The sequence below is a fragment of the Schistocerca americana genome, chromosome 1, assembly GCF_021461395.2.
Source record: "Schistocerca americana isolate TAMUIC-IGC-003095 chromosome 1, iqSchAmer2.1, whole genome shotgun sequence".
Classification (NCBI taxonomy): Eukaryota; Metazoa; Arthropoda; class Insecta; order Orthoptera; family Acrididae; genus Schistocerca; species Schistocerca americana.
Genome location: NC_060119.1, coordinates 301,909,921 through 301,935,869, shown reverse-complemented (window position 1 = coordinate 301,935,869; position 25,949 = coordinate 301,909,921). Strand labels below are relative to the sequence as shown.

The 25,949-nt window shown below is 37.7% G+C and overlaps 1 protein-coding gene across 2 annotated transcripts in view; it reads right to left on the bottom strand.

Annotated features, from left to right (window-relative positions):
• The window catches only part of LOC124595607 (FACT complex subunit spt16), a 132,203-nt gene that overhangs the window by 32,496 nt on the left and 73,758 nt on the right, over positions 1–25,949 (bottom strand). For both annotated transcript variants that reach the window (XM_047134425.1, XM_047134433.1), the window contains exons 14-16: positions 16,967–17,149; positions 16,623–16,754; positions 283–452 (exon numbers count right to left, since the gene is read on the bottom strand). In XM_047134425.1, coding sequence (XP_046990381.1) covers positions 283–452; positions 16,623–16,754; positions 16,967–17,149 — 485 coding nt within the window. The remainder of the gene's footprint in view (positions 1–282; positions 453–16,622; positions 16,755–16,966; positions 17,150–25,949) is intronic.

Below are 25,949 nucleotides of genomic sequence, written 5' to 3'. Positions count from 1 at the left end.
GCTACTCACCATACAGCGGAGGTGCTGAGTTGCATATAGGCTCAACAAAAAGAACTCTTTAACAGTTAAAGCTTTCGGGCATTGGCCTTTGTCAACAATACACACAAGCACAACTCTACACACACGACTGCAGTCTCAGACAGCTGAAACCACACTGTCAACATGTTTTTTGTTGTGCCTATCTGCGACTCAGCATCTCCTCTATATGGTGAGTAGCAACTTTCCACCTCATAATACTGTTACATTTGATTTTTTCTTTTCAATTAATTAATTAATACTCACTTTAGCCACTCCTTCACATGATCCAACATATTCATAGGAATAGCATTTACCATTGCTACTTTTCGATGATAATCTTTGAAAACAAAGATCATATCAAAATTTTTTAAGTGGAATTGTACACGTTCGAAGTGCACCAGCTCCACATCTTCCAAAGTGATGACAAATGGTGGCTATAAATAAAAAATAAAAAAAATACACTTTAGTTCACACAGCAGACATACAGAAAAATAATAAATGTAGTTAAAGAAATAAGATTAATCAGAATCTATTTTTCTCCAGGTATTTGTTTTCCAACAAGTCACAACCCCATGTTGTCTTTTAATAGTGACAATATACTGTTCCTATCACTACCAAAATGTTTCCTTATGCAAACTGACACTTGTGGAAAATGTGCAATCATGACTGAATTACCACAGAAATGTTAAAGGTACGGCAAATTTGACATAATAATATAAATAAATGGTTAAAATACTAATTTAAGTAAATTGCTGGCACATAATCAGAACCAGTTCTGCAGCAACAGGGCCTCAATATAAGACAGGTTGCTGCAGGTGTAACTGATGCTCACAAGCCACAATATTATATTTGGGGGAACAACAGTGAATGCTGTTAACTGCATGGATACAACAAGTTCACCAAATGACATAATGGTAACTGAACGAGTTTATGAAGACTGAAGAATTTTGTTCCTTTGGTCTTCAGTCCGAAGAATGGTCCGATGCAGCTCTCCAAGCTACAGTATTCTGTGCAGGCCTACTCATCTCTGAATAACAACTGCAATATACATTCACTTGAACCTTTTTACTATATTTGTCTCTTGGTCTCCCTCTACAATTTCTGTTTCCCACACTTCCCTCCAACACTCAACTGATGATCCCTTGATATCTCATAATGTTCTTAACAAATGATCCCATCTTTAAATCAAATTGTGCAATTTTTTTTTTTAATTCAATACAGGATTACCTCATTAATTATCTGATCTACCCATCTAGTCATCAACATTCTTCTATAGCACCAAGTTTCAAATGCTTGCGTTCTCTTCTTGTCTTTGCTGTTTTTCATCCATGTTTCACATCCATACGAGGCAACACACTGTACAAATACCTCCAAAAATGACTTCCTAATGTTTAAATTTATATTTGATGTGAACAAATATCTCTTTCAGAAACCCTTTTCTCACCATTGCCAATCTTCATTTTCGATTCTCTCCAATTCACTTCAGCCATCATCAATTATTTTATTGCTGCAACAGGAAAACTCATCTACATTGTTAGTGACTCATTTCCTAATCTAATTCCCTCAGTATCACTTGATTTTATTCAACCCCATTCCATTATCTTTGTTTTAATATGCTGATGTTCATATTGTATCTTCCTTACAAGAAACTGTTCATTCCATTCAGCTGCTCTTCCATGTCCTTTGCTGTTTGACAGAATCAAAATGTCATCAGCAAACCTCAAAGATTCTATTTCTCCCTGAACTTTAATTCCTTAATTCCTTCTGCAACCCTGTCTCATTTCCCGCACAATCAGTACTTCCCTTTCATGCCTAAATTGTTATAACTGCTGCCTGGTTTCAATAAGAGTTGTATATAACCTTTCACTCCAAACATTTTATCTCTGCTAACTTCAGAATTTCAAGACTGTATTCCATTCTACATTGTCAAAAACTTTCTCTACGTCTACCAATGCTATAAAGATTTAGCCTTTCTTTAATATTATCTCCTAAGATATGTCAGAGGGTCAGTGTTGCCTCATCTGTCCTCACATTTCTAAGGACCCTGTACTGATCTTCCTTGAGGTCTACTTCTGTCAGTTTTTTCATTTTTCTGTAAATAATTCTTATCAGTATTTTGCAACTATGAGTTACTAAAATGATAGTTCAGTAATATTCGGGCCTGTTTTCTTTGGAATCTTACTTATTACATTCTCCTTGAAGGCTGACGGTATTTCTTCTGTCTCACACCACTACGAGATTAGGTGGAAGAATAATCCACATGAATTCCAGTGGCATGGGGGACGATAAAAGTGATATGACAATCTACTTTCTGATGGAACATTAGTAACTGCACAAAAGTGACTATTTGATAAGTTATCATTTCATCCGCTTTATTAATCTGATTTTATCTGATGTTTGTACCTGTGAAATGTCTGTTCTTCTAACTGTTAAATGTTTGAATAAGATGTGTCTCTGACTATAATTCTACAATAGTTAAAAATATTCCAGAGCAAATTAAGTTAGTCGTGAACTGTGCATTTACGGCCATTTACATTCCATTTTACAGCTATTCACGTGTATAAGCTTTTCAACAACTTTCATAATACAGGGTGATTCAAAAAGAATACCACAACTTTAAAAATGTGTATTTAATGAAAGAAACATAATATAACCTTCTGTTATACATCATTACAAAGAGTATTTAAAAAGGTTTTTTTCACTCAAAAACAAGTTCAGAAATTTTCAATATGGCCCCCTCCAGACACTCTAGCAATATCAACCCGATACTCCAACTCGTTCCACACTCTCTGTAGTATATCAGGCGTAACAGTTTGGATAGCTGCTGTTATTTCTCGTTTCAAATCATCAATGGTGGCTGGGAGAGGTGGCCGAAACACCATATCCTTAACATACCCCCATAAGAAAAAGTCGCAGGGGGTAAGATCAGGGCTTCTTGGAGGCCAGTGATGAAGTGCTCTGTCACGGGCTGCCTGGCGGCCGATCCATCGCCTCGGGTAGTTGACGTTCAGGTAGTTACGGACAGATAAGTGCCAATGTGGTGGCGCTCCATCCTGCTGAAATATGAATTTTTGTGCTTCTTGTTCGAGCTGAGGGAACAGCCAATTCTCTAACATCTCCACATACTGTAGTCCAGTTACAGTAGCACCTTCGAAGAAAGGTGACGCTGACGCCTAGTCAACAGCACCTCAAGCGAACAAATGTACAACTAAATGAAACTTTATAGCTCCCTTAATTCGCCGACAGATAGTGCTTAGCTCTGCCTTTTGTCGTTGCAGAGTTTTAAATTCCTAAAGTTGTGGTATTCCTTTTGAATCACCCTGTATTTTTACTCTAAATGACTGAATGCAGATAAAAGTTTTCTAAATACTTTTGTTAGGACATTTATACTGCTGCATGAATTATTTCCACAGTATACCGTAATAATATGGGATGCAGACTGTTCACAGGCTATTTAAAGTTATTTATATAATGCTGCAGGGCTATTTACACATAAGTTTATGGAACAGTCTAATCACAGAAGTAAGGGTGTAATTCCTTAGAACTCATACAAGAGTTTAAATAAAGATTCCTTATGCAAACAAAGCAATTCCATAAAACAAACTACTTTCATTTACTTTACAGGGTCATTCCATGTGAAATTCACAAATCAGAAAATAAAATGAACCTTGATGATAAGAATTTTGTAATTTTTTGTCATTTATTCTACCTACCAAAACAAGATACAATCTCAAATTAAAGATTTTTTGGGTGTTTTGTTTTGGAGTTATTAATTTTTAAAGTTCCCAAAATTGTGTGATTGTTGCCATCTTTTGAAACCTTGAAGCTGCTATATCTCAGGAACTACTTGACTTACAGACCTGAAATTTGTACCAATTTATTCAGCTTCTTATAAGGTTTAAAAATACATGTCACATTACTACATTCATAAAAACGTTAACCTTTCAAAACCAAATTCTTTTTAAATTCTGAAAATAAAAAAAAACAAAAAATAAAAAAAAAAAAAACGTGTTAGTTATACACTATTTGTTAATGTGTGTGCCGTTTTCGTGACAGTATTCCAATGGGAACATTAAAATAAATCTGATTTTGTGCTACGCATGTCTTGGACACTATTGCTGCTACTGTAGTGTGTTTAAAATTAGTTGTGACTACTGATGTTTCCCTCACTGGAGGGGACATGACACCGTTATCCAGGTAACACCAATGGCGAGCTGGCTTTCCTTACCACATCACCAGCAATTCACACTGTGCCGTGCCACGGAAAACAGTACCACATGGTGTTATGCACTTAATGTATCTTCATTGCAAAGTTGAAAAGTGGTATTTTCAGGAGGTTTAAGTGTTTTGTAGGCGTCACGTATTGAGAACAAGATAATAACAGTACAGCACGTCTGAACAGGAAATTAGCAATAAAAGTCCACAGCAGAGTTTAAAAATATTCATGTCATTAACATTCTAATGCAGCTGAAATTGTGACAGGATCCTGAAACAGTGCATTATTAAATTAGCAACTGGGGCAAGACAGGTCAGTAGTTTATGAAGAACCCTATTCTCAGAATAAACATGAATGTGTAATTTCTCCATTTATATTGTTGCAAAACACACAGCAATTCTCGTTTCAGCAGCTGTTGACGGTTGTTAAAAAATTACATTATTTTATTGAAAAGGAACTGTAGTTGCTTGAATATTGTGATAGATATGGAAGATTCACATATGAATCATAAGGCAAAATATTCTCCGTTTCACTCACCGTCATTTGCCAACATCTTGTTTCGATATCTCAGACCGTTCACGAGATATGAGGGATTTATGAGTATTTCATTCTCCATTTTCTCGAAACTGGAGACAGATAGCGATATGCCCAATTAGGATGAATGCGCATAGACAGAGGGTGTATACCGGCAACTCACAATATCCTGTTGCAGAGCATGCTCTAAAACATGACAATCGTGACTTCGGTGCCTGTTTTACCACCCATGCCATCTGGATTCTTTCCCCAGACACCAGTTCCTCAGAACTCCGCAGGTGGGAACTAGCACATAACATTTCCCTGGTTCTCACCACCCACCTGGCCTTAATTTACATTAATTTCTTCCGCCTCAGCATTTCTTCACTGGAACTATTATTTGCTTCATTCTGTTTTAGTTTCCTACATCTTTTATTGTCTTACCCGTCTATCTTTCACTGCCCCCCCCCCCACCTCATTATGTACAATGCACTTAACTTTTCACTCTTATTAATTCATGCATGATGTTTAAGCAGTAATCTCTGTCTGCATATCACCCTGTCTCCCACCTTTAAGTTCTCTGGTTTTCAAAGCTTGTTCGATGCAGTCCCAATAATCAATGTTTCCTTCTCATCCCGTAGTCTCCCCTGACCCACAGTTCTGAGTGACTTTACCAAAATCTAGTCCGCAGCTTGTGATCGTGCGGTAGCGTTCTCGCTTCCCACGCCCGGGTTCGATTCCCGGCGGGGTCAGGGATTTTCTCTGCCTCGTGATGACTGGGTGTTGTGTGAAGTCCTTAGGTTAGTTGGGTTTAAGTAGTTCTAAGTTCGAGGGGACTGATGACCACAGATGTTAAGTCCCATTGTGCTCAGAGCCATTTTTGAACCCAAAATCTACCCCTTTTCCTAGACCTCCCCAGCCCTTTTCCTTCACCCCTCTTCCTTCCCCTTCAACCCTTCTGCCTGAAGGAGCAGCTTCTGGCTCCAAAAGCTTGCCAGTCACAACCATCTTTTATGGGTGAGTTGCGCCACCGCTTGGTGAGTAGATTTTTTATCTATCCAATTAAATAATTTTGGAAAGAAATTACTGACTTTATAAAACTGGATTTTCTCCATAATCCGAAAAAAAAATCTTTACTTTAGTGATGGTTCAGCAGTGCAACACAAAAATCAAAAGAACTTTACTAACTTATGTCACCACGCTGAAGATTTTGAAGGAATTTAAAAAGAATGGCATTTTTATGCTACTTGTCTGATGATGATGGTGATGGTGGTGGCACAGTAAAAAATCTTTCAGCCAAAGTCAGTCTGTGAAATCCTATCAGTCACAAAATATTAACTCCCAATTGTTTGAAAGAAGAAGAAGAAGAAGAAGAAGAAGAAGTAGAAGCCATAGCAGTCACATGGACTTTGAGCAAAGACAAGGTCAAAACAAATGAATTGTTAATAAAATTTAAGTGAGTCCAGATGTAGATGACAAGTCTTTTCAACAGATTACTGGATTTGATGGTTGAGCTTATGACAACAAATGGTGGATGGGTTGTGTGCTGTCTAGAGACGAAAAAGGAGCTTAAGTAACCTTTTATTTATGCATCCTTGTGGGTCGGCTGCTCCTTTTTCATACCCAAGAAGACAGGATGAATTGATTGTTCTAAAGAACTTCATACTTTGTAAATTACACCCTACAACTGCCACTGGGAGAATGTTCAGACTATCAAATGAAGAGATGCGAAAACTCTGACAGATTATGTTGTCAAACAATGTGTGGTTGTACAAATAATCTGTCACTACGGCTTTAGAGGACTAGGTAATGGCATATACAAGAACAATGTGATATTTAATCTTGAGTCTTTTCTTGTTGAAGGTGAACAGAAAATTTCTCAATGAAAGGCATTTAAACAACTCACTGATAAATACTTACAGCTGCACCAATGTTTAATTACTAATATTAATTAATGTGAATGTATTTGTGCAATTCAAGTATAGTTACATAAATTATTTGTTGCCTTTTTTTGAGCATGTAGTGTTTACTTCAAAAATTAGTAACTTAAAAAAACAAATGGTCCAAACAAAATTTTAATTTGAGAGTCTGCAAGCAAACAAATCCTACTACTGATATACAAAAAATTATTAAAATCTGAGATGTAAAGACCCAGACCATTGGTTGATTTCACATGGAAAGAAGTCAAATTCAGATTAGCTATGTGTCTGACATTTCGTATCACTAGGTAAGTGATCAAATATGTACAAAAGCTAAACTTAATGTTAATACAGATTAATGAAAGACTCCCTCTCCACAAAGCATTGAACTTGCCACAGCGGGGTGGTCTGACTGTGACTCAATGATGCAGATAGCCATATTAAAGGTGCAATCACATTGGAGGGGTATTTATGGTGTTGCCAAACTAACATACTGTATTTGTGTGAATACAGGCTGCACTTTTTTCTTAAATCTTAGCTTGAAAAATCATGGTGCAGCCTCGAATCTAAATTTCCCCTCACATCACAAATAGTCAGATTCTAAATGACATGTACAAGTACCTTGTGATTTGAAATTAATAAAATTGCAAGTTACTGCAGTTACTTTCGTAAACCACCAAAGACTTAGAAGAAAATAGTAGAAAAACCTATACCTAGTTTGCAAATATAGCAGCTGTTCGTGACAAAGAAACCACTACACCACTGCCTTTTTAAGCACAATATACATGTATCTGCATACTATGTTCCGCTAAATTATTTATTGTAGAGCTGTCTGACATATCAAACTAGACCAGTGTTTGGCCTGCAGTCCCTACCTGGGAATGTAGATTAAAAATTACTCACTCACACAAAACTTTAAATTCGATTGGCAAAGTGTTTCTTTTACGTGCTGTTTTGCAGCCTTCAATTTCAATCGTTCCATTATAGCAGCATATCTACAGTTCCTGAACAACAAAATCAAGCGAGTGTCTTTCCACATCTGGATATTTGGAATTTGTTCTTGAAATGAACATAGACTTTTCAAACTAATTAAGAGTTTCAATGTAATAGAGGGAAACATTCCACGTGGGAAAAATATATCTAAAAACAAAGATGATGTGACTTACCAAACAAAAGCGCTGGCAGGTCGATAGACACACAAACAAACACAAACATACACACAAAATTCTAGCTTTCGCAACCAACGGTTGCTTCGTCAGGAAAGAGGGAAGGAGAGGGAAAGACTAAAGGATGTGGGTTTTAAGGGAGAGGGTAAGGAGTCATTCCAATCCCGGGAGCGGAATGACTTACCTTAGGGGGAAAAAGGGACAGGTATACACTCACGCGCACACACACACATATCCATCCACACATATACAGACACAAGCAGACACATTCCTGCTGTTGAGTCTGTATATGTGTGGATGGATGTGTGTTTGTGTGTGTGTGAGTGTATACCCGTCCTTTTCCCCCCCTAAGGTAAGTCTTTCCGCTCCCGGGATTGGAATGACTCCTTACCCTCTCCCTTAAAACCCACATCCTTTCGTCTTTCCCTCTCCTTCCCTCTTTCCTGACGAAGCAACCACTGGTTGCGAAATCTAGAATTTTGTGTGTATGTTTGTGTGTCTATCGACCTGCCAGCGCTTTCGTTTGGTAAGTCACATCATCTTTGTTTTTAGATATAATTAAGAGTTTCTCATCACTTGCGCACTGGCAATGAACATTTTTTTCATACACACGAAATCTACATCCAGCTTCCACTTTCTGTGTTCCTTTGCATAATGCATAGCTGGTAACTTGATGTTGCTCAATTGTTATATAGGATTGCCAAGATACTTTAGCGTCTGCATCTCTTACATAGTAGTAGTACTTTGTAATAGGAGGTAAATTTTCTAGTGTGGTCTATATTCGAGATTTACTTTTTACTATAATCTCGTATCAAAAGTTTATATGCAGCCTATATTCACATGTGGCTTATATTTGTACTAACACAATATGGTTCGTGAACAGAGGCCTCTTCAATAGTAGCAAATGCACAGCCTGTATTGCTGATTTATCTCTCCTTGCAACATTAACCAACATGGCCTTGCTATGTCAATAATGCAAACTGCTGAAAGCAATGGGAAACTATAACTGTTACATTTAATGAGAGCATGCAGCTCTATTGTACTGTTTATTAATGATGGCATCAACTCAGATAAAATATTCCAGAGATAAAATAGTATCCCATGCAGATATCTAGGGAGTATAGAGGAGGATGTAGTCGCCTGTTATTGAAACAAAACTGGCTGTGCATAGGGTGGAGATTGGAAAGTTAGATCCCTTAATCAGATAAATACAACAGACGACTTAAAAAGAGAAATGGATACATTGGAGCTGGATATAGGGGGATAAGCAAAATGTGTTAAGTGTACTAACTGCTATGTAGTATCAATTAAAATGAACACATTTACTGCACATACACATAACAAGCTAAGACTAACATGAAATTATTGTACAATATGATATTGCAGAGATAAAAAGCTCCAGGCTCCAATACATACACTAGAGCAATGTAATTGATGCCTTAACAAGCTACTCAAATACTATAAAATATCACATTTCCATTAGCCATACTTGCAAAAAATTGGAAAACAGGAAACTACATTTTCAGTCCAAAATCTTGTAGTAGCATATGATGGCAATGCTTTAGTGGTGTCACCGCCAGACACCACACTTGCTAGGTGGTAGCTTTAAATCGGCCGCGGTCCATTAGTACATGTCGGACCCGCGAGTCGCTACTGTCAGTGATCGCAGACCGAGCGCCACCACAAGGCAGGACTCGAGATACGGACTAGCACTCGCCCCAGTTGTACGGACGACTTTGCTAGCGACTACACTGACGAAGCCTTTCTCTCATTTGCCGAGAGATGGTTAGAATAGCCTTCAGCTAAGTCCATGGCTACGACCTAGCAAGGCGCCATTAGCATTATATTGCATTTATCTAGAGAGAGTCTCACTTGTATCATCAAGAACGCTATATACAAATGATGGATTAAAGTTAAGTATTCCAGCAGCTACGTACTTTTCTTTATAGCATTCATTACGTATCCTGTTTCAGACCTAACGCCCGCCTGCGTGAGTTAGCGCGTGCATCTTGGCCGCCTCTTTCAATTAGTGTGCGTAGTGTTGGCAAGTCTGCCGACACTACAGCTTTTCCAGAGGTTTTGTCACAATGCCTGCTAACATTTAGTCTGAAGACACATATGCCACAGTGACTTGGACTGACACCATATTTTTCTCTTATGAAGTACAGTTTTGTGTGTATATTTTTGGTTCAGATCCTGTAGCCACTAGTAATAGAAGTTTCACTGCCTCCTTCTCGAGACTAGAGATATTTAGCTGCCTAATCTTGGAAGCCAAGAGCCTGATACTCTCAGGTTAGGGGTATATTTTCCACCTCAGTTGGTGATAAGGCTGCCATAGGCTGTTTCTTACTCTGCCAGGATATCATTTCTCCTTGGGATTTAAACTGAAATCATAATGTCAGTCTTCTATCCTCTGCACCTCCAGTCCAGACTACGCTGCAGTAACCTATTCTGTGGTATTCCTCAGCTTCAGAATATAATACTTTCTTATCCTCGGTACATTTAAGACATCTAAAGATCCTTTTGACTGCCTGCCAGAGGTGCTGCCTGGATTATTAGAAAAGTGGAGAACATTTCCTGTCGAGTTAAGTTGATTCTGGACCTGTTCTGATTGTACATGCATTAGACTTCCATTGCTTCCCAATAGGATATGTTTACCATAGTTTCTTTTCCTTATCCTGATTTTGGACTCGTCACTAGTGACCAGTTGTTTATTGTTCAGTGGCACAGATATCATGTTACAATCTTTCATATTGAATCCATTGAGAATGTGCTTCACACAGCGTGTCTGGTCTATCCACAAACAACCTACTTTGTGATTCATAGTAATTAAGGTATCTACGCAGTTAGTAACTTAACCAATGTCTCTCAGCTTGAACTTTTCACCTAGTTTGTTTTTGAAAACATCTGCCTCCCACGGGCTGCTACTCAAGATCAGCATAATATTCACATTATCTCCAGATATCAAAATGTATGTACCTTGATTTTTGCAATAGAAATACATGTCAGCTATTGACCTTCTGAATTTTAAATTCAACAATCTACTGTCTAATTTCTAGTTACTGCAGCAACTGCCTTGTTTCAATCCATATGCCACCTTTTTAGTCTTTTAATAACAGAATCTGACACTGTCCTCATAAATGGATCTATTTCCAGAACTTTCAGATAGATCTCTTCATGTAAGACACCTTGTAAAAAAGCCGTGACATCATGTAAGTGATCAAACTCTATATAAGGTTTAGCAGCCAGAGCAAATAAATCCCTTAAAGAATTGTGCAGTGTAGCCACTTTATATGTTTGATAATAGTCTAAGTCTTGCTTCTGAGCATAACTATGTATCACAAGTCGTGCTTTATAATGCGCAATGTGGCCTTTCAGGTCTTTCTTAGTTTTTCAGACCCATTTGGCATTTATTGCTTTCTTGTCTGGCGGTGAACTAGCAGACTTCTCTTTGTGAGAGGGTAACTGTCATTCAGAATTCTTTCAGACTTTTGTATAGGCTCAAATTGCTATGGTTGCTTGTTATTATTATTTGCATTGTCTGAACTTAATTTCTAATTGCAGCCAGATACTCATCAAACTATTACTTGACGTGATAGTTTCAGGTTTGAGGTCAGTTTTTTTCATGTTCAGTAACTGTTATTTCATCCCGTTTCATGAATAAGATGAAGAGTAAACTTTACTCCTGTCACTCAGTTTCTTCTTTGTACCGTTCAGAAGCACCTTCATCAAAAATAATGTCTTATTTTTACGATTCTTTGGACATTTTTTCCAAAAGGCCTGTATGCTGTTTATTCTTTACAGCATCCTACCCAAACATTTTGAGATGTTGATGGTAAAGCTTCTTGCTTCTCCAAGCTGCTTCTGGAGTCTTGTTTTTAGTGTCTCAATAAGAAATCTGTTAATTAGGCAGACTGCAGTGGAGACTGATTCTGCACAGAATTCATTTGGCAAGTTTGCTTCGGAGAACAAGCATCTTGCTTCTTCCATCATCATCATTATTAACCCTTTGAATGTCAAGGTAATAATCTATCGTCACCCCCTACTGACGCTAATACTGTCAGAGTGCTGATCCGTCGGTACTCTGCTTCTTCTTATTTATCTTACAGAATCGGGCACTAGATGGTGTTGGCGTGCTGATTACAGATGCTCTTTGACTCGAGCTACGTGTAGGTTGATAGCTATCAACAATTGAGCATCGTTTCAGTGAAATATTAGCGTTTGATTATTCCCTTTTGCATCGTATGTTTATTGACGTCGTGTTTCGCAGTACATGTTTACATTCTGTTATTGCATTCTACATTCTTGTTTTTGTGCAGAACTGTTATTTATCATTGTTTCTGTGTGTTTTCTTCACATTAAGCATTTACAGTTTGTTTATTTTCTACGCTTTTTGTGAAAAATGCGACCTACACCAGGCCATAACAGAGGACTTACAGACGAATAAATTTGTGTACTTTTAGATTGTACTAGCGATACAGAGTGTTTTATCGAAAGTAGCAACAGTTCAGAAAGTGACAGTGACGTACCCGACAATATTGTGAATGAAAGTGAAGACGAAATGGAAGATGTACAATACACTGAAGTAATTGCACCGGAAACACTCCAGCCATTACCACATCCATTTCAAGAGCTGCCAGGACCAAAATATATGCAGCCAGCAGGATCTCCTGTGATAGAATATTTCAGTCTATTCTTTACTACAACGTTGCGGCAACTTATTGTAACTGAAACAAATCGCTCAGCCTAACAGTTTGTAACTAAACACAATACATTGTCCACACCATATAAGAAATGGAAGAATGTGAGAAGTACCGAGGTAAGAGGTTTTATTGCTTACTTACTAAATATGGGACTCAATAAAAGGCCCACAATGCTCTCATACTGGAGCACAAAACCATCACAGACACTTCCATGGTTTGGTAAAACATTTTCTGCCCCCCGATTTAGGCATCTTATGAAATTCTTTCATCTTGTGGATAGTGAGAAATGTCCAGCACCAAGCCATCCTGATTATCACCCATGTATCAGGTACCATCCATTGGTAGATCATGCTAATAATATATTTAGACATCATTACACACCTCATGAACAACTTAGTATTGATGAGAGTCTAGTTACCATTAAATGTCACCCTTCCCTATTACAGCATTTGCAGCTGATGATCCTCGTGGTTCTCCGGGTTTGAGAAAACTTCCAGAGAAGAAAGAATCAAGATGCTGTGTGTGTACTAGTGAGGGAAGGAAAAGAAGGTCAAGAACTGCTTGCAATAGGTGTAATAAGGGTTGCATGGTGAATGTTTTCCTAAACACAAATGCTAAGTCATACTGTAGACACGGAAATTCTGTAATGTTCTCTTCAAATAAATAATTGTTATCTTTCTAAACAATAACACAAATTTGATATCCCTCATGTCATTTTACTCATAAATGTGTGTAGCTTCTATGGATTGTAGTTAGCCTTCTTAAATTGAAGCACAGTGTTGGATATATGAAATCAAAGTCAAATTTATAATATTAAAAAATATATATATTTTATTTGGACTGTCTCAATCAAATTCATTTGAAACATTATGATAATCTGTGTAAGCCATAATATTCTACATACTTTTATGGATAAGTGGTAATTTTTTCATATTTTTAAAGTGAATACTGAATGATATATGGCAATTTAAATAGAATGTAGCATAACAGTTTATATACGTATGACATTATTAGCACACACCACTCCAAATCGGGTGACTGCAAAAGGGTTAACTCTTAGTTACTCCATTTTGTTTTTGTGTGTATTCTGCTGTGGTCTGATGTCAGATTCTTTCTTGTCTGAAATAGATTATTAAAATACTGTTCACATATTTTCTGCCACTATCTACGCACAAAGTGCAGATACTTTTTACAGTCTGCTTTTTAACAAAAATAGCTGTGGTACTCAATTTTTATTTCTGGCATTATAGACAAATACTTCCTTGAACATTCGTCAAAGCAAGGAAGTATTTGGCCTCTCCAACCGATCTCGTCTGAATTGGCCAACACAAATCTTGGGAATTCCCGTAGCTTGTGCAGTGATGCTAGGTGGTACACAGCATGCCATATGCTCACACATTCAGGATAAATTACTGTGTGTCTAACTCAACCCCGTACACTCTATGTAACCTTCCTCACCCGTCAAGGGTCTGCAAATGCTACACACAAAACTGACAACACTGCAAGCGTGCAGAACCTGAGAAAGAACTGCAGTTTGCTGGTGCCTGGTTTCCTATCATTCGATTTGCTGAAACGTCAATTAATCATTAAGTTATTGTCATCTAAGTATAAAGACAGTTCATTCAAGCAAATTAAAGGGGGGAGGGGGCGGAGGGAGACGGCTCTGTGTTGATCTCTTCAAACCACTAATCACCATTAATTGCACAAATCAGCATGATTTTGCAGAAAGCATCGCTTGTGTGAAACTCAGCTTGCCCTTTCCTCGCATGATATCCAGCGAAACATAGATGAAAGGCAACAGGCAGATTCCATATACTAGCTTTCCAAAAGGTGTTTGACATGGTGCTCCACTGGAGACTGTTAATGAAGGTATGAGCATGTGGAATAGGTTCCCGCATACGCGAGTGGCTTGAAGACTTCTTAAGTATTAGGACATAGTATGTTGTCCTCGACGGTGAGTGTTCGTCAGGGACAAGGGTATTGTCAGGAGTGCTCCAAGGAAGTGTGATAAGACTGATCTTATTCTCTAAATCTGATGGACAGTGTGAGCAGCACTCTGAAGCCATTTTCTGATATGTTGTTGTGTACGGGAAGATGTTGTCGTCGAGTGACAGGAGGATGGTACAGATGACTTAAGGCAAAATTTCTAGTTCGTGTGATGAATGTGCTGCTTAACACAGTCAAGTCAATTAAATACCCAGGAGCAACATTGCAAAGTGATGTGAAATGAAATGACCATGTAAGGATTATAGGAGGGAAAGCAAATGGTCAACAGCAGTTTATTGGTTCCTCTGTAAAGGTGACCACATACATAAAAAATGTAAAAATGAAAAAACACAAAATGTCATACTTGCCAAACCAGTTGTAATTTGCATTTGCTGAATTTGGGATAACATAGTGAGACATATAGGGACACAAAATTAGTGACATCACCACCCGTTAAAAAATTCACAAAGTTATGCCCTCAACCGACAAGTTGGTTACCAGAGAAAAACCATTAACAATATCGTATACAGTGAGACACTCAGTAGCCTATGCAAGCCCGCACAAAGTGTAATGCCCAAGCTCAAGTGGGAGCAAACTAAGCATCTGCCCTACAGCCCAGATATGATGCCCTGCAACTTTCACGTGTTTGGTAATAAAAAAAAAAAAAAAAAAAACTCAAAGGAAAGCGCTTCAACACTGATGACAAATGAATGTCATAGTTGGGGACTGGCCCCAGTCACAGCCACAGAAATTTTGGGAAACAGTGGGATACCTGTGCTCAGGTCTGTAGTAATTACTTTTCAATAAAGACTTCATTTATAGTCACAGTGTTATTTCATACCTTTTCTTTTGAGCACCCCTTATAGAAAACTAGTGCAACAAATTCTTGAGTACTGCTCAAGTGTTTGGGGGAAATCCCTGGAGGGAAGGCAACTTCTTTTCATGCAACACTATTGAGAAAACTTGTAGAACCGGCATTTGAAGCTGACTGCAGATTGATTACATAATGTACATTTTGCCACCACGAAGATACGAGAAATTGCTGCTCGTACGGAGACAGCCAGTAATTTTTTCCCTTGCTCTATTTGCAAGTGGAACAGGAAAGGTAATGACTAGTAGTGGTACAAAGTACTTTCTGCCACACACCATACGGCAGCTTGCAAAGTATGTACGTATATGGAGATGTAGATGTAGATTAATGACTACATATCATCAGTGAGGTCAACTACAGTTGAGTCCAGCTGATGTAAAATGAGGATGAGCGAAAGAAATGGCAATTATTTTACTGGATTATTTACGGGAGCAATACAGTCCTTTGTATAAAATGGTTTGCAGAAAGTATAGAAAACATTACCACAATTGTTGAATCTTACAGTCCAATTTAGTGGGCCACCACACCATCATCTCACTGAGTGGCAAATGTCAGATGCCTGGGAATAAGTTCGTGTCTACACTTCCATGCAGTGAACAAGAGAGTCAACTGACCATTTACAAGCAGTGTCAAGTTTTGAGCCCACGTGCAAATAGTAACTTTTAATTGACCTAGAGCTGGCATTTGTCTTGCAGCTACTATACTTATGGGCATCCTTAAAAACCTATGAAAGATTTTCAGTCATCAATATGCACCTATATATAAAAAAAAAACTGAATCCATGTATTTACACAATTCAACTGTAATAAACTTAGCAACTGTTTTGTGATAATCTTTTACCGAAAAATGTGAAGGTATGGTAGTGTTCGTTAGTGCTTATAAGGACAGCTGGAGCACACAATATGAACACACTGCAGAAGGCAATAGGCAACAAATCTGCAATAATCGGTAAAAATGTTACACACAGATAGCAAGGACACTTCCTGGGGGGGAAAAAAGGAAAAAAAAATCTATTTCTGATCACAGGATAACAAGGAGAGTAGTTGTTTTGTCTGTAATATTTTACACTTCAGTATTGTCACAGAACATCTCGGCGAAGTAATGTGAATGCTGTGAAGTTGTGATTGAGATATATTCCTTCTTCCTATTTTAACAGTAAGCAATACTCACAAACTGTGTGGAAACTCTTCTCTTAATATTTTATGAAACCATGATAAATACGTAACTCACCCACTCAGTAAGGTTTACAAGACAGCCACTCGTTGGCTGCAGTAGTACAGAACTTCGGAAAGGTGCACCAGGAAAGCCTAGCTCTCGGAATGGAGTATCAAATTCTATTTCTTGTTTTGTCATTGCCTCCACCTAAACAAAAGCATAACTAGATTTTTAGTCACAATAAAGACAAATGTTAGGATTCTACTGACAAAAACAATCTTAGTACTAATGTTTATCCTTTTTATTTTAGCGATACATCACAGATTTTTTTTAATATCAGATGCAAAGAACATTAGACAGTGAATACAATAAGTGATTTTTTGTGCCGCAACACTGTTTAACTGTGTTCTAGTAGTTACCTTTTCACAAAAACTCCTGAATGCTGTCTTCAGTTTATGTCTTAACTCCCGTTCAGACTGTTCAGCTGCAAGATCATCACGATCATGCATGTGTTGATGCTTCCCCAAGTCTGTTGTGATTTCTCCAACTTCTGTGTAAAACTGAACATCCACATGTTTCTTCTTTCCAAACATAATGGCATGCTACACAAAAATAAGAAGAAATGTTGAACAATAAATACAGTGATCTTCGCCCCCTGCACCCCCACATATTAAATATATACAGCACACTATGTGTATCGTACAGGGCAGCTGTAATCTATAATGCTTTGAAGATATTCAACACCAAAATCTGATGTAGTACAATGGAAATAATTCGAAAAGTTGTCAAATATAAAAATTATGTACTTCAACTGAAGACAAATACACTTTAAAACTGGTCAGACAACAGTCTCACTGATGAGCAGATACTAAATTCTGATGAGTGATCCTACAATGAAAATTCTCTATACATTTCATTCATACTAAAAGGCACTGGAGGTTCAGCACATCAGAGGTCAAAGTATTCTGTAAAATACTAAGTACAAAGACAGAGTTTTTAAGGCTAACTGTAAATGGCTGAGAAAATTTGAAAATCAAAGTAGAAATTTCCTTAAATGCAACATGATACCTAATTTGCTAATTTTATATTTCTGAATTTTCTGGATGAAATCCAAATATCAAGAGCAGTCTCAGTAGATAAACCCATCGAGATAGAAACCACAGATTTTTTTATACTATTACTTGAATCAGAAGGAAACACATTTTGGAAAAATGCTCAAAGCAAATCAATTTATTTTTCTAATAAAATACAAGTTTGCTCTCAAACTAAAATAGAGAAACCACAAAATCCCATCACATTTATAAACCAGTCTCCTAACCACAGAAATATTCCATTCTCACCAACCCAATATGCACTTGATGAATGGATCCATTATTATAATATTTCATTAATCTTTTTTTCTAAATCAAAAATTACCACAATCAGCAGCATTTTATTTTATTTTTGTGGAGTAACTTAAACTAAACCTGTACATCTGAGAACTTAATTTGCCATCGGCAGACAAATCATCTTATAGAGCATAACAAAGTGTGACGCATTGATGTCATTCAACACTTGATGCAAACTAACATCACATGCATTATTCTCAAATTTGCTGCCTGACCCTAAAATCACCAGTTCATCTGGCTTTTATCTTTGGATGAAATGCTGTTGCCTAACATTGGCTACACTAAACACAGTCTCACACAAGCTGCAGGAAATGTACGATACATGTGCCAAAGTATGCTGTCCCCATCTGCGTAGGTGGTTCGATAAGTCTGGTAAATTTTGAATGAAAGAATGGAACATTTTTGTTGCGCCTTCATGGTATGTCAAGGCTCATATCACGAATTTCAACAATGTACCACATACAGTTCATTGTTGAAGGCCATCTGAATTGATTAGTGTGTCAACTGCAATCGAAAATGGAGAAAACTGAGATTCATGCTGTAATTAAATAATTTGATTTGAAGGGTTGGACTAACAGAATCGGATAGAGTTGACAAGGATTCTGCACCATCATTAAAGACCATTTACTTTTGGATTAGTGAATTTAAACATGGTCGTACAAGCACTGAAAATGAAGCACACAATTGGGATCACCACAATGGAAACCATTGACAAAATTCATGATCTAGTGCAAGACTTCCAAATAAAAATTCATTAGATTGCTGATACTTTAGGCATCTAAACTGAGGGGGTGCATAATATCTTGACCTGCATGGAGAATTGCCTATGAAGAATCTGTATGCGAGGTGGGTGCTGCAATTGCTCACCGTCGACCAACAGCGCATCTGGCACAACATTTCAACACAATGTTTGGCTATGATTAATTACAATAAGTAAGACTTTTTGCTTCAATTTGTGACTGCTGATGAAACCCAGCTGCATCATTAAACACTAGAGTCAAAACAGCAGTCCAAGCAATGGACAATGGCTGGTGCACCAAAGAAGGCAAAGACTATTTTTTCAGCTGCTAAGGTGATGGCCACTGTGTTTGTAGGATTCTTATCGAATAATCCTCACAGACGGGTTTGAAACAGGCAGTATCATAACTGGACCCTATTGTGCTTCATTGTTGGATCATTTGAAACTTGTGTTGGCTGAAAAATAGACCAGATCAGCATGAAAGAAGTGCTCTTTCACCAGCATGATGCCCCAACTCTCACATCGGCAATAACAATGGGAAAAGCGCATGAATTGGGCTTTTAATTTGTTCCTCATCGACCCTATTCACCATAATTAGCCCCCAAGTGACTTCTTCGTGTTCCCTAACTTGAAACTTTGGCTTGCTGGGAAGAAATTTCCATCAAATGAGGAATGACAGTTGCAGTTGTGGTGTCACAAGGCTGAGGCCTGTCCCACCCCTCATTAAATTTGGGTTTTCATAAATACTGTGGGAAGAAAGTTTATTTATGTTGCAGAAAACATGGAAGACGTTGCCCAACGATCACCACAAAAGTTCGACATAGCAGCAAGTGGGCAAGGAATAAAACGAATGCTGCAAACTACCGCGAGCCATGGAAGAGCCTGGGCCGCGAGGGCGTCGAGCTTCCTTCGTCGTCGTTGTACAACGTCAAAGGAAGAGATATACTGCTTTCTCTTTGTAAACAGATCGATCGAGTCTTGAAAGGTTCATGTAAAACGTATAGGCGGGTTACACGTTACGTGGGACCCGATGCCTGTAATACTTCCACAGTTATTAAAAAGTTGTTAAACGACAAAACCAATAGTTCATCATTTATATAGATAAAAAGTAGTAAAGATATAGGAAAGGAAGAGTTACGGCGTCAGAACGAAAAGTGATACATCGCTCAGCAACGAAGAAGGACGTAAACAGTGGGCGTTACGTGGTGAAAACAAATCAACTGATAAAATAGTAAGTCTGTAATTAAGCATAAAGCCACGTAACACTGCACAGTCAACCAGTATTTTGCAGAGTGTGACAGAATCTTTTTCAGATGGGATGAAAAAGCTGGAGGACTGCTGGACCAAAGTGTATATGCCTCAAAGGAGACTATGTCAAAAAATAAGGTGACTTGTTTAGGAAACACAGACTTTTTCCTTGCTGTTTTACCATACTTAACAAACCACTACTAACTGGTCACTTTGAGAAAACACTCTGTGCAGTGACTTAACAAGAGCAGTTGTTTTGGCAGAAATACAAAGACAATTTGTGACTTCAGATACACTGACAATGCAGTCATGTTTAGGGCACATGGATTAGATGTTCTTAATCATTTCTTGGAATGTTTTAATGGTCTCCATTTCAGCACCATGATTATGATGGAACTCTTATAATAATGTTTCAGCAGAGTAGAGGAGCGTATCTGTTGAGCTTTGGGGTTTAGAACGATTCCAGAGGTATTGAATTTCACCGGGCAACTAACACTGCAGTATCCAGAATGAATTTTCACTCTAGCAGATTACAATTTTGTGCTGGCCCATGACTTGAACCTGGTATCTTTGTTTTTTTGTGAGAAAGTGCTCTACTGACAGAGCTCTCCATGAACAACCTGCCCTCACAACTGTATTTCCACCAGTACCTCGTATCACTTGTTTCCAAACTTCAAAGTAGTTCTCCCACATACCTTGTGGAACCAGCACACCCAGAAGAAAGAATACTGTGGAGACATAACTTAAGTCACACCCTGGAGGAATGGTTTCCAGAATGAATTTTCACTCTGCAGGAGAGCTAGTCCCACAAGGTATGTAGGAGGACTTCTGCGAAGGTCAAAGGTAGGGGATTACGTAGTGCCGAAAGAAAGACTGCGAGGAAAGGTTGTGCATCATGTTTGAATAACTCAGCTGTTAGATCACTTGCCCACAAAAGGCAGAAGTCCCAGCGTGAAGCCCAAGTCAAGCACACAGTTTGAACCTGTCACGAAATTTCAATACTAGAGTATTCCTGGAAGCTCAGTGACATGCTACTTACACAAGTACTATGTCACTGAGGCAAAGCTGAAGGAGACTAGAATGTTAAAAAGGTGTGTAGAACACCATAACACAACGTTACAACAAACTGAGAAATCTTTGGTGGTGAGCACTCTTTGACTAAGAAGCACAGCATGCAATAGGAGAAGAGGTCGATAGATTATAGCAATCTGATTAACAGAAATATGGGTTTTAATTTATGGAAGTCGTGGATCCTTGCATTAACGTGCATCAAAACAGAATGCACTTTATCTTTGCTGTCTATATAAATTTTGGTAATTTTGGAAAATGATAATTCTTTCTTCTTAGCAGTTAGCACAAAGTGCCACTTAATGTTTACATTAAATGGGGCAGAAATGGCAGCTTAAAGTGCACGTCCATTTTCTGCAGCCTATATAACATTGCTGTGTCTAGTGGTGACATCTACTTCGGCAAGGCTTGGCAACAGTCTCCCATCTGAAGAAAGTAAACAGGTAGACTACTGATAATTTATGTGAAGCTAATTTTAGGATCGGGTATTAAAATTCCTTAGAAGAATACTGCAAACAAGTAAGCTAGGAGAGCTTATGTAGTCACAATACCAATAACAAATTAAAACATGTAAAGTAAATTGTTTTCTTAACTATGTAATCTGTTTGTAAAATAGCCATGCCCATCATAATTATGATCCACAGACAAATGAATGAGCTGCTTGGATAAGATAAAATATGACATCCTAATTACTAAGCAATCTTCAGTTTTTATACCATAGTTCATCTATGTGAATTGGTCTGTTTAAGCTAAGAATATGTTGGTAACAGGCAACTACCAACTAGAGAGAAGAACTGAACAGATGACCATTTTCCAGGAAAGCATCACAAAGCTCCCTTGACATGCTTTAAATGTAAATTAATTATCGTCCCACACCCTAATCTGGCACTGGATAGAACTTACACTAAAGCAATCATAAAAATTCCTTACAGCCATTGACTATGTGATAGAGTAGTAATGATACCTCACACATACTATGGATATTCAAATATGGCAAGTTTGTAAACAGCATTGCATGTATGACATTATACAATGATGAAAAGGAAAATGTTTGTGGTTACACGATAAAATAGTTACCTATAATCTTCCTTTTCAAAATATTATAGTGCATTTAAGTGCAAACAAAAATCAAGAAAATGGGAACATTTTGCTTAAAACTATGTTTGACCGCAAGTCCCTGTACGTTGCCATATTCATTTAAAACAGTAGTCAGTAACATGATAACTTCACAAATGTGTGGATTTCTTTGTTTTTTATGGTTCTATTACGACTGCTCTCTTTTGTTTCTACGTATTTTGAAATGATTGACCAAGCAAGACAAGACCTTCACTGAATATTCTTAAAAGCATAAGGAAATTCCATATCATCCCATCTATGTTATATAATAGAGGGAAACATTCCACGTGGGAAAAATACATCTAAAAACAAATATGATGTGACTTACCAAACGAAAGCGCTGGCAAGTTGATAGATACACAAACAAACACAACATACACACAAAATTCAAGCTTTCGCAACCAACGGTTGCTTCATCAGGAAAGAGGGAATCCCTCTTTCCTGATGAAGCAACCGTTGGTTGCGAAAGCTTGAATTTTGTGTGTTTGTTTGTGTATCTATCAACCTGTCAGCGCTTTCGTTTGGCAAGTCACATCATCTTTGTTTTTAGATACATCTATGTTATATCATCTACGTCCAAACTCTACAACCCATTGTGATGTTCACGGATGAGGAGGTTTCACACTGAACCACACAGTAAGGTTTTCCCAATTAAATTCAGATGAGGAGTGCAGGAATAATAAATAGGGTTCCTGTGAACAAATTTTGAGCAAAGCAATCTCATTAATTTGGTTTAAATGTACCAAAGATTGTAAGGAGTCTGTAGAGGATAGCAAAAGTTTGGTGGAGTGTTGCTACGCAGAACTTCAGAAACAATAATGTACTATCCTGACTCATAAGAAACGAGATTGATCACATTACCAGGAACTACTTAATGTAGCATATTTGGAGTGCTATTGCTTTTCATCTTTATTTATGTCCTTATATTGAGACAAAATACATCAATATTGATCAGCTAGTTTCAGGAACAGCTTAGTAGTACTGATATGAACTTGCATTACGCCAAAAAATGCGTACATGGCCTGTCACAAATAAAGTGATACTGGAGTTGAAAATTTGTATACTTATAAAATATGTTGAATAAACTGAGATTGTCTACAAACAAAATCCATTTGAGTCAACATGTGCCTCCACTAGTTCCTTCTGCTGCTCACAAGATTTCCGATTTAGTTTTTTGTGATGCTATGCAGACTGTTCTTACGTTCTGGTGGTGTGCAAGAAAACATCTGTAATTATTATATACCCACTGCCACCGAGCTGGTTGATTTTGACAAATTTTTCTTAATCATAGGGAGCTAGTTTAATACCAAAATGGAATAGACACATAACCTACATACCAAAACAAGGTTCTTTAGTAATGCAAAAAGTCTCATTCATTTGTATGAAAGTTGTACATTCCAGTAACTAGAATGTCAAGTGTAATATTCACCTATAATACTTTTAGGCTCTTGACAAAAAAACGTTATAAGTTAACAATCCAAAGATGGAACAATTTATAGGGGGTTCCCTCACTCTAAAAAACTGACAAACCATTCACTACTTGTGAGCCACTTCCTGTTAATCAATGACATCGCCACTATTTTATTCCAACTGAAAGAGTAACATTTTAATTGCACTGATGAGAAGCATATTAATCCCAGAAACCACTGAACATCCTACAGCCAGTGGACTACCAATAATGTGCAAAAACTGCTACGATTGTTACATTAAGCCAAAGATGACCACCCTATTTACCCAAGCATAAGACAACCCTCATTATAAGACGACAAACCTCCTTTCTTAAGAAGAATTTATTTTTAACATATTCTGACAAATAAAAATTACAAACTGTTTTATTGACATAAAGCATCTGGCTAAAAAGTTAACACTACACTTGTTCTAAATTTATACCAATTATTGACTGTCTACTTTTTGATAATGCAAGGAGACATAAAATAAATTAAAAGAAATGATTCACATTAATTTGCCGGCCATTTTCTTTTCTACATTTTTCACTTACTAACCCTGTTGTCTGTGGTATCATCATTTTTAACCATCCTAACAACACAACTGTGAAATTTATATTTTATTGTTGCACTATTTGGTTGTTTCTTCCAAATATGTTACGATTTTTGAGGTTGTGGTTAACATGGGACCTGAGGACACAGCCTTTTTTATCCTAAAATATATATATATATATATATATATATATATATATATATATATATATATATATATATATATATATATGAGGGAAACATTCCACGTGGGAAAAATATATCTAAAAAGAAAGATGATGAAACTTACCAAACAAAAGCGCTGGCAGGTCGATAGACACACAAACAAACACAAACATACACACAAAATTCTAGCTTTCGCAACCAATGGTTGCTTCGTCAGGAAAGAGGGAAGGAGAAGGAAAGACAAAAGGATATGGGTTTTAAGGGAGAGGGTAAGGAGTCATTCCAATCCCGGGAGCGGAAAGACTTACCTTAGGGGGAAAAAAGGACAGGTATACACTCGCACACACACACATATCCATCCACACATACACAAATGTCTGCTTGTGTCTGTGTATGTGTGGATGGATATGTGTGTGTGTGCGCGAGTGTATACCTGTCCTTTTTTCCCCCTAAGGTAAGTCTTTCCGCTCCCGGGATTGGAATGACTCCTTACCCTCTCCCTTAAAACCCATATCCTTTTGTCTTTCCTTCTCCTTCCCTCTTTCCTGACGAGGCAACCATTGGTTGCGAAAGCTAGAATTTTGTGTGTATGTTTGTGTTTGTTTGTGTGTCTATCGACCTGCCAGCGCTTTTGTTTGGTAAGTTTCATCATCTTTCTTTTTAGAATATATATAAAAACAAAGATGAGGTGACTTACCGAACAAAAGCGCTGGCAGGTCGATAGACACACAAACAAACACAAACATACACACAAAATTCAAGCTTTCGCAACAAACTGTTGCCTCATCAGGAAAGAGGGAAGGAGAGGGGAAGACGAAAGGAAGTGGGTTTTAAGGGAGAGGGTAAGGAGTCATTCCAATCCCGGGAGCGGAAAGACTTACCTTAGGGGGAAAAAAGGACAGGTATACACTCGCACACACGCACATATCCATCCACACATACAGACACAAGCAGACATATTTAAAGACCAGATTCATAAAGGTTAGGTGGTTGTGTTGCCGCCAAAACACGTTAAAGGACGGAGAAATTCGGGAAAATTTCGAAAAAACTGCGTGTAGTATATTAAAAGGAGTGGTATTGTGGTGGCAGATTATGAAAATGAGGCTAACAATTGTCTGACGAAGAAATAATGGCGTTAAAACCTGTGGGAAGCGGCTAAAATGATCAGTGATGTGGGAAAAACAGAAATGGAAATAAAGCGAAAGTTATTAGAACTGGCCGAAATGGTTGTTTAAAAGGTGAAAGGAGCTGTTTGTGAACTAGAAACGGTGGATATTATAGCGGCGGTAGTGCTGAAAGCGGCAAAAAAAAATTATTTTTTTGGTTATGGTTTGGAAGTGGGTTACGTATTATTGAGTATATATATAGGCGGGATAAAATAGTATAGCAGATCACGGTAAAAAGGAGAAGGTGAATACAAAGTGAAACTACTGGCAAAAACAGAAAGAGGAAAATATCACGACAGAAAAGATTTCGAAATGCAACAGTGACAATAACAAACGTAATTGTTGGATTAAAATTAATGATATCAATATAATGGAAGGAAGCATTCCACGTGGGAAAAATTATATATAAAAACAAAGATGAGGTGACTTACCGAACAAAAGCGCTGGCAGGTCGATAGACACACAAACAAACACAAACATACACACAAAATTCAAGCTTTCGCAACAAACTGTTG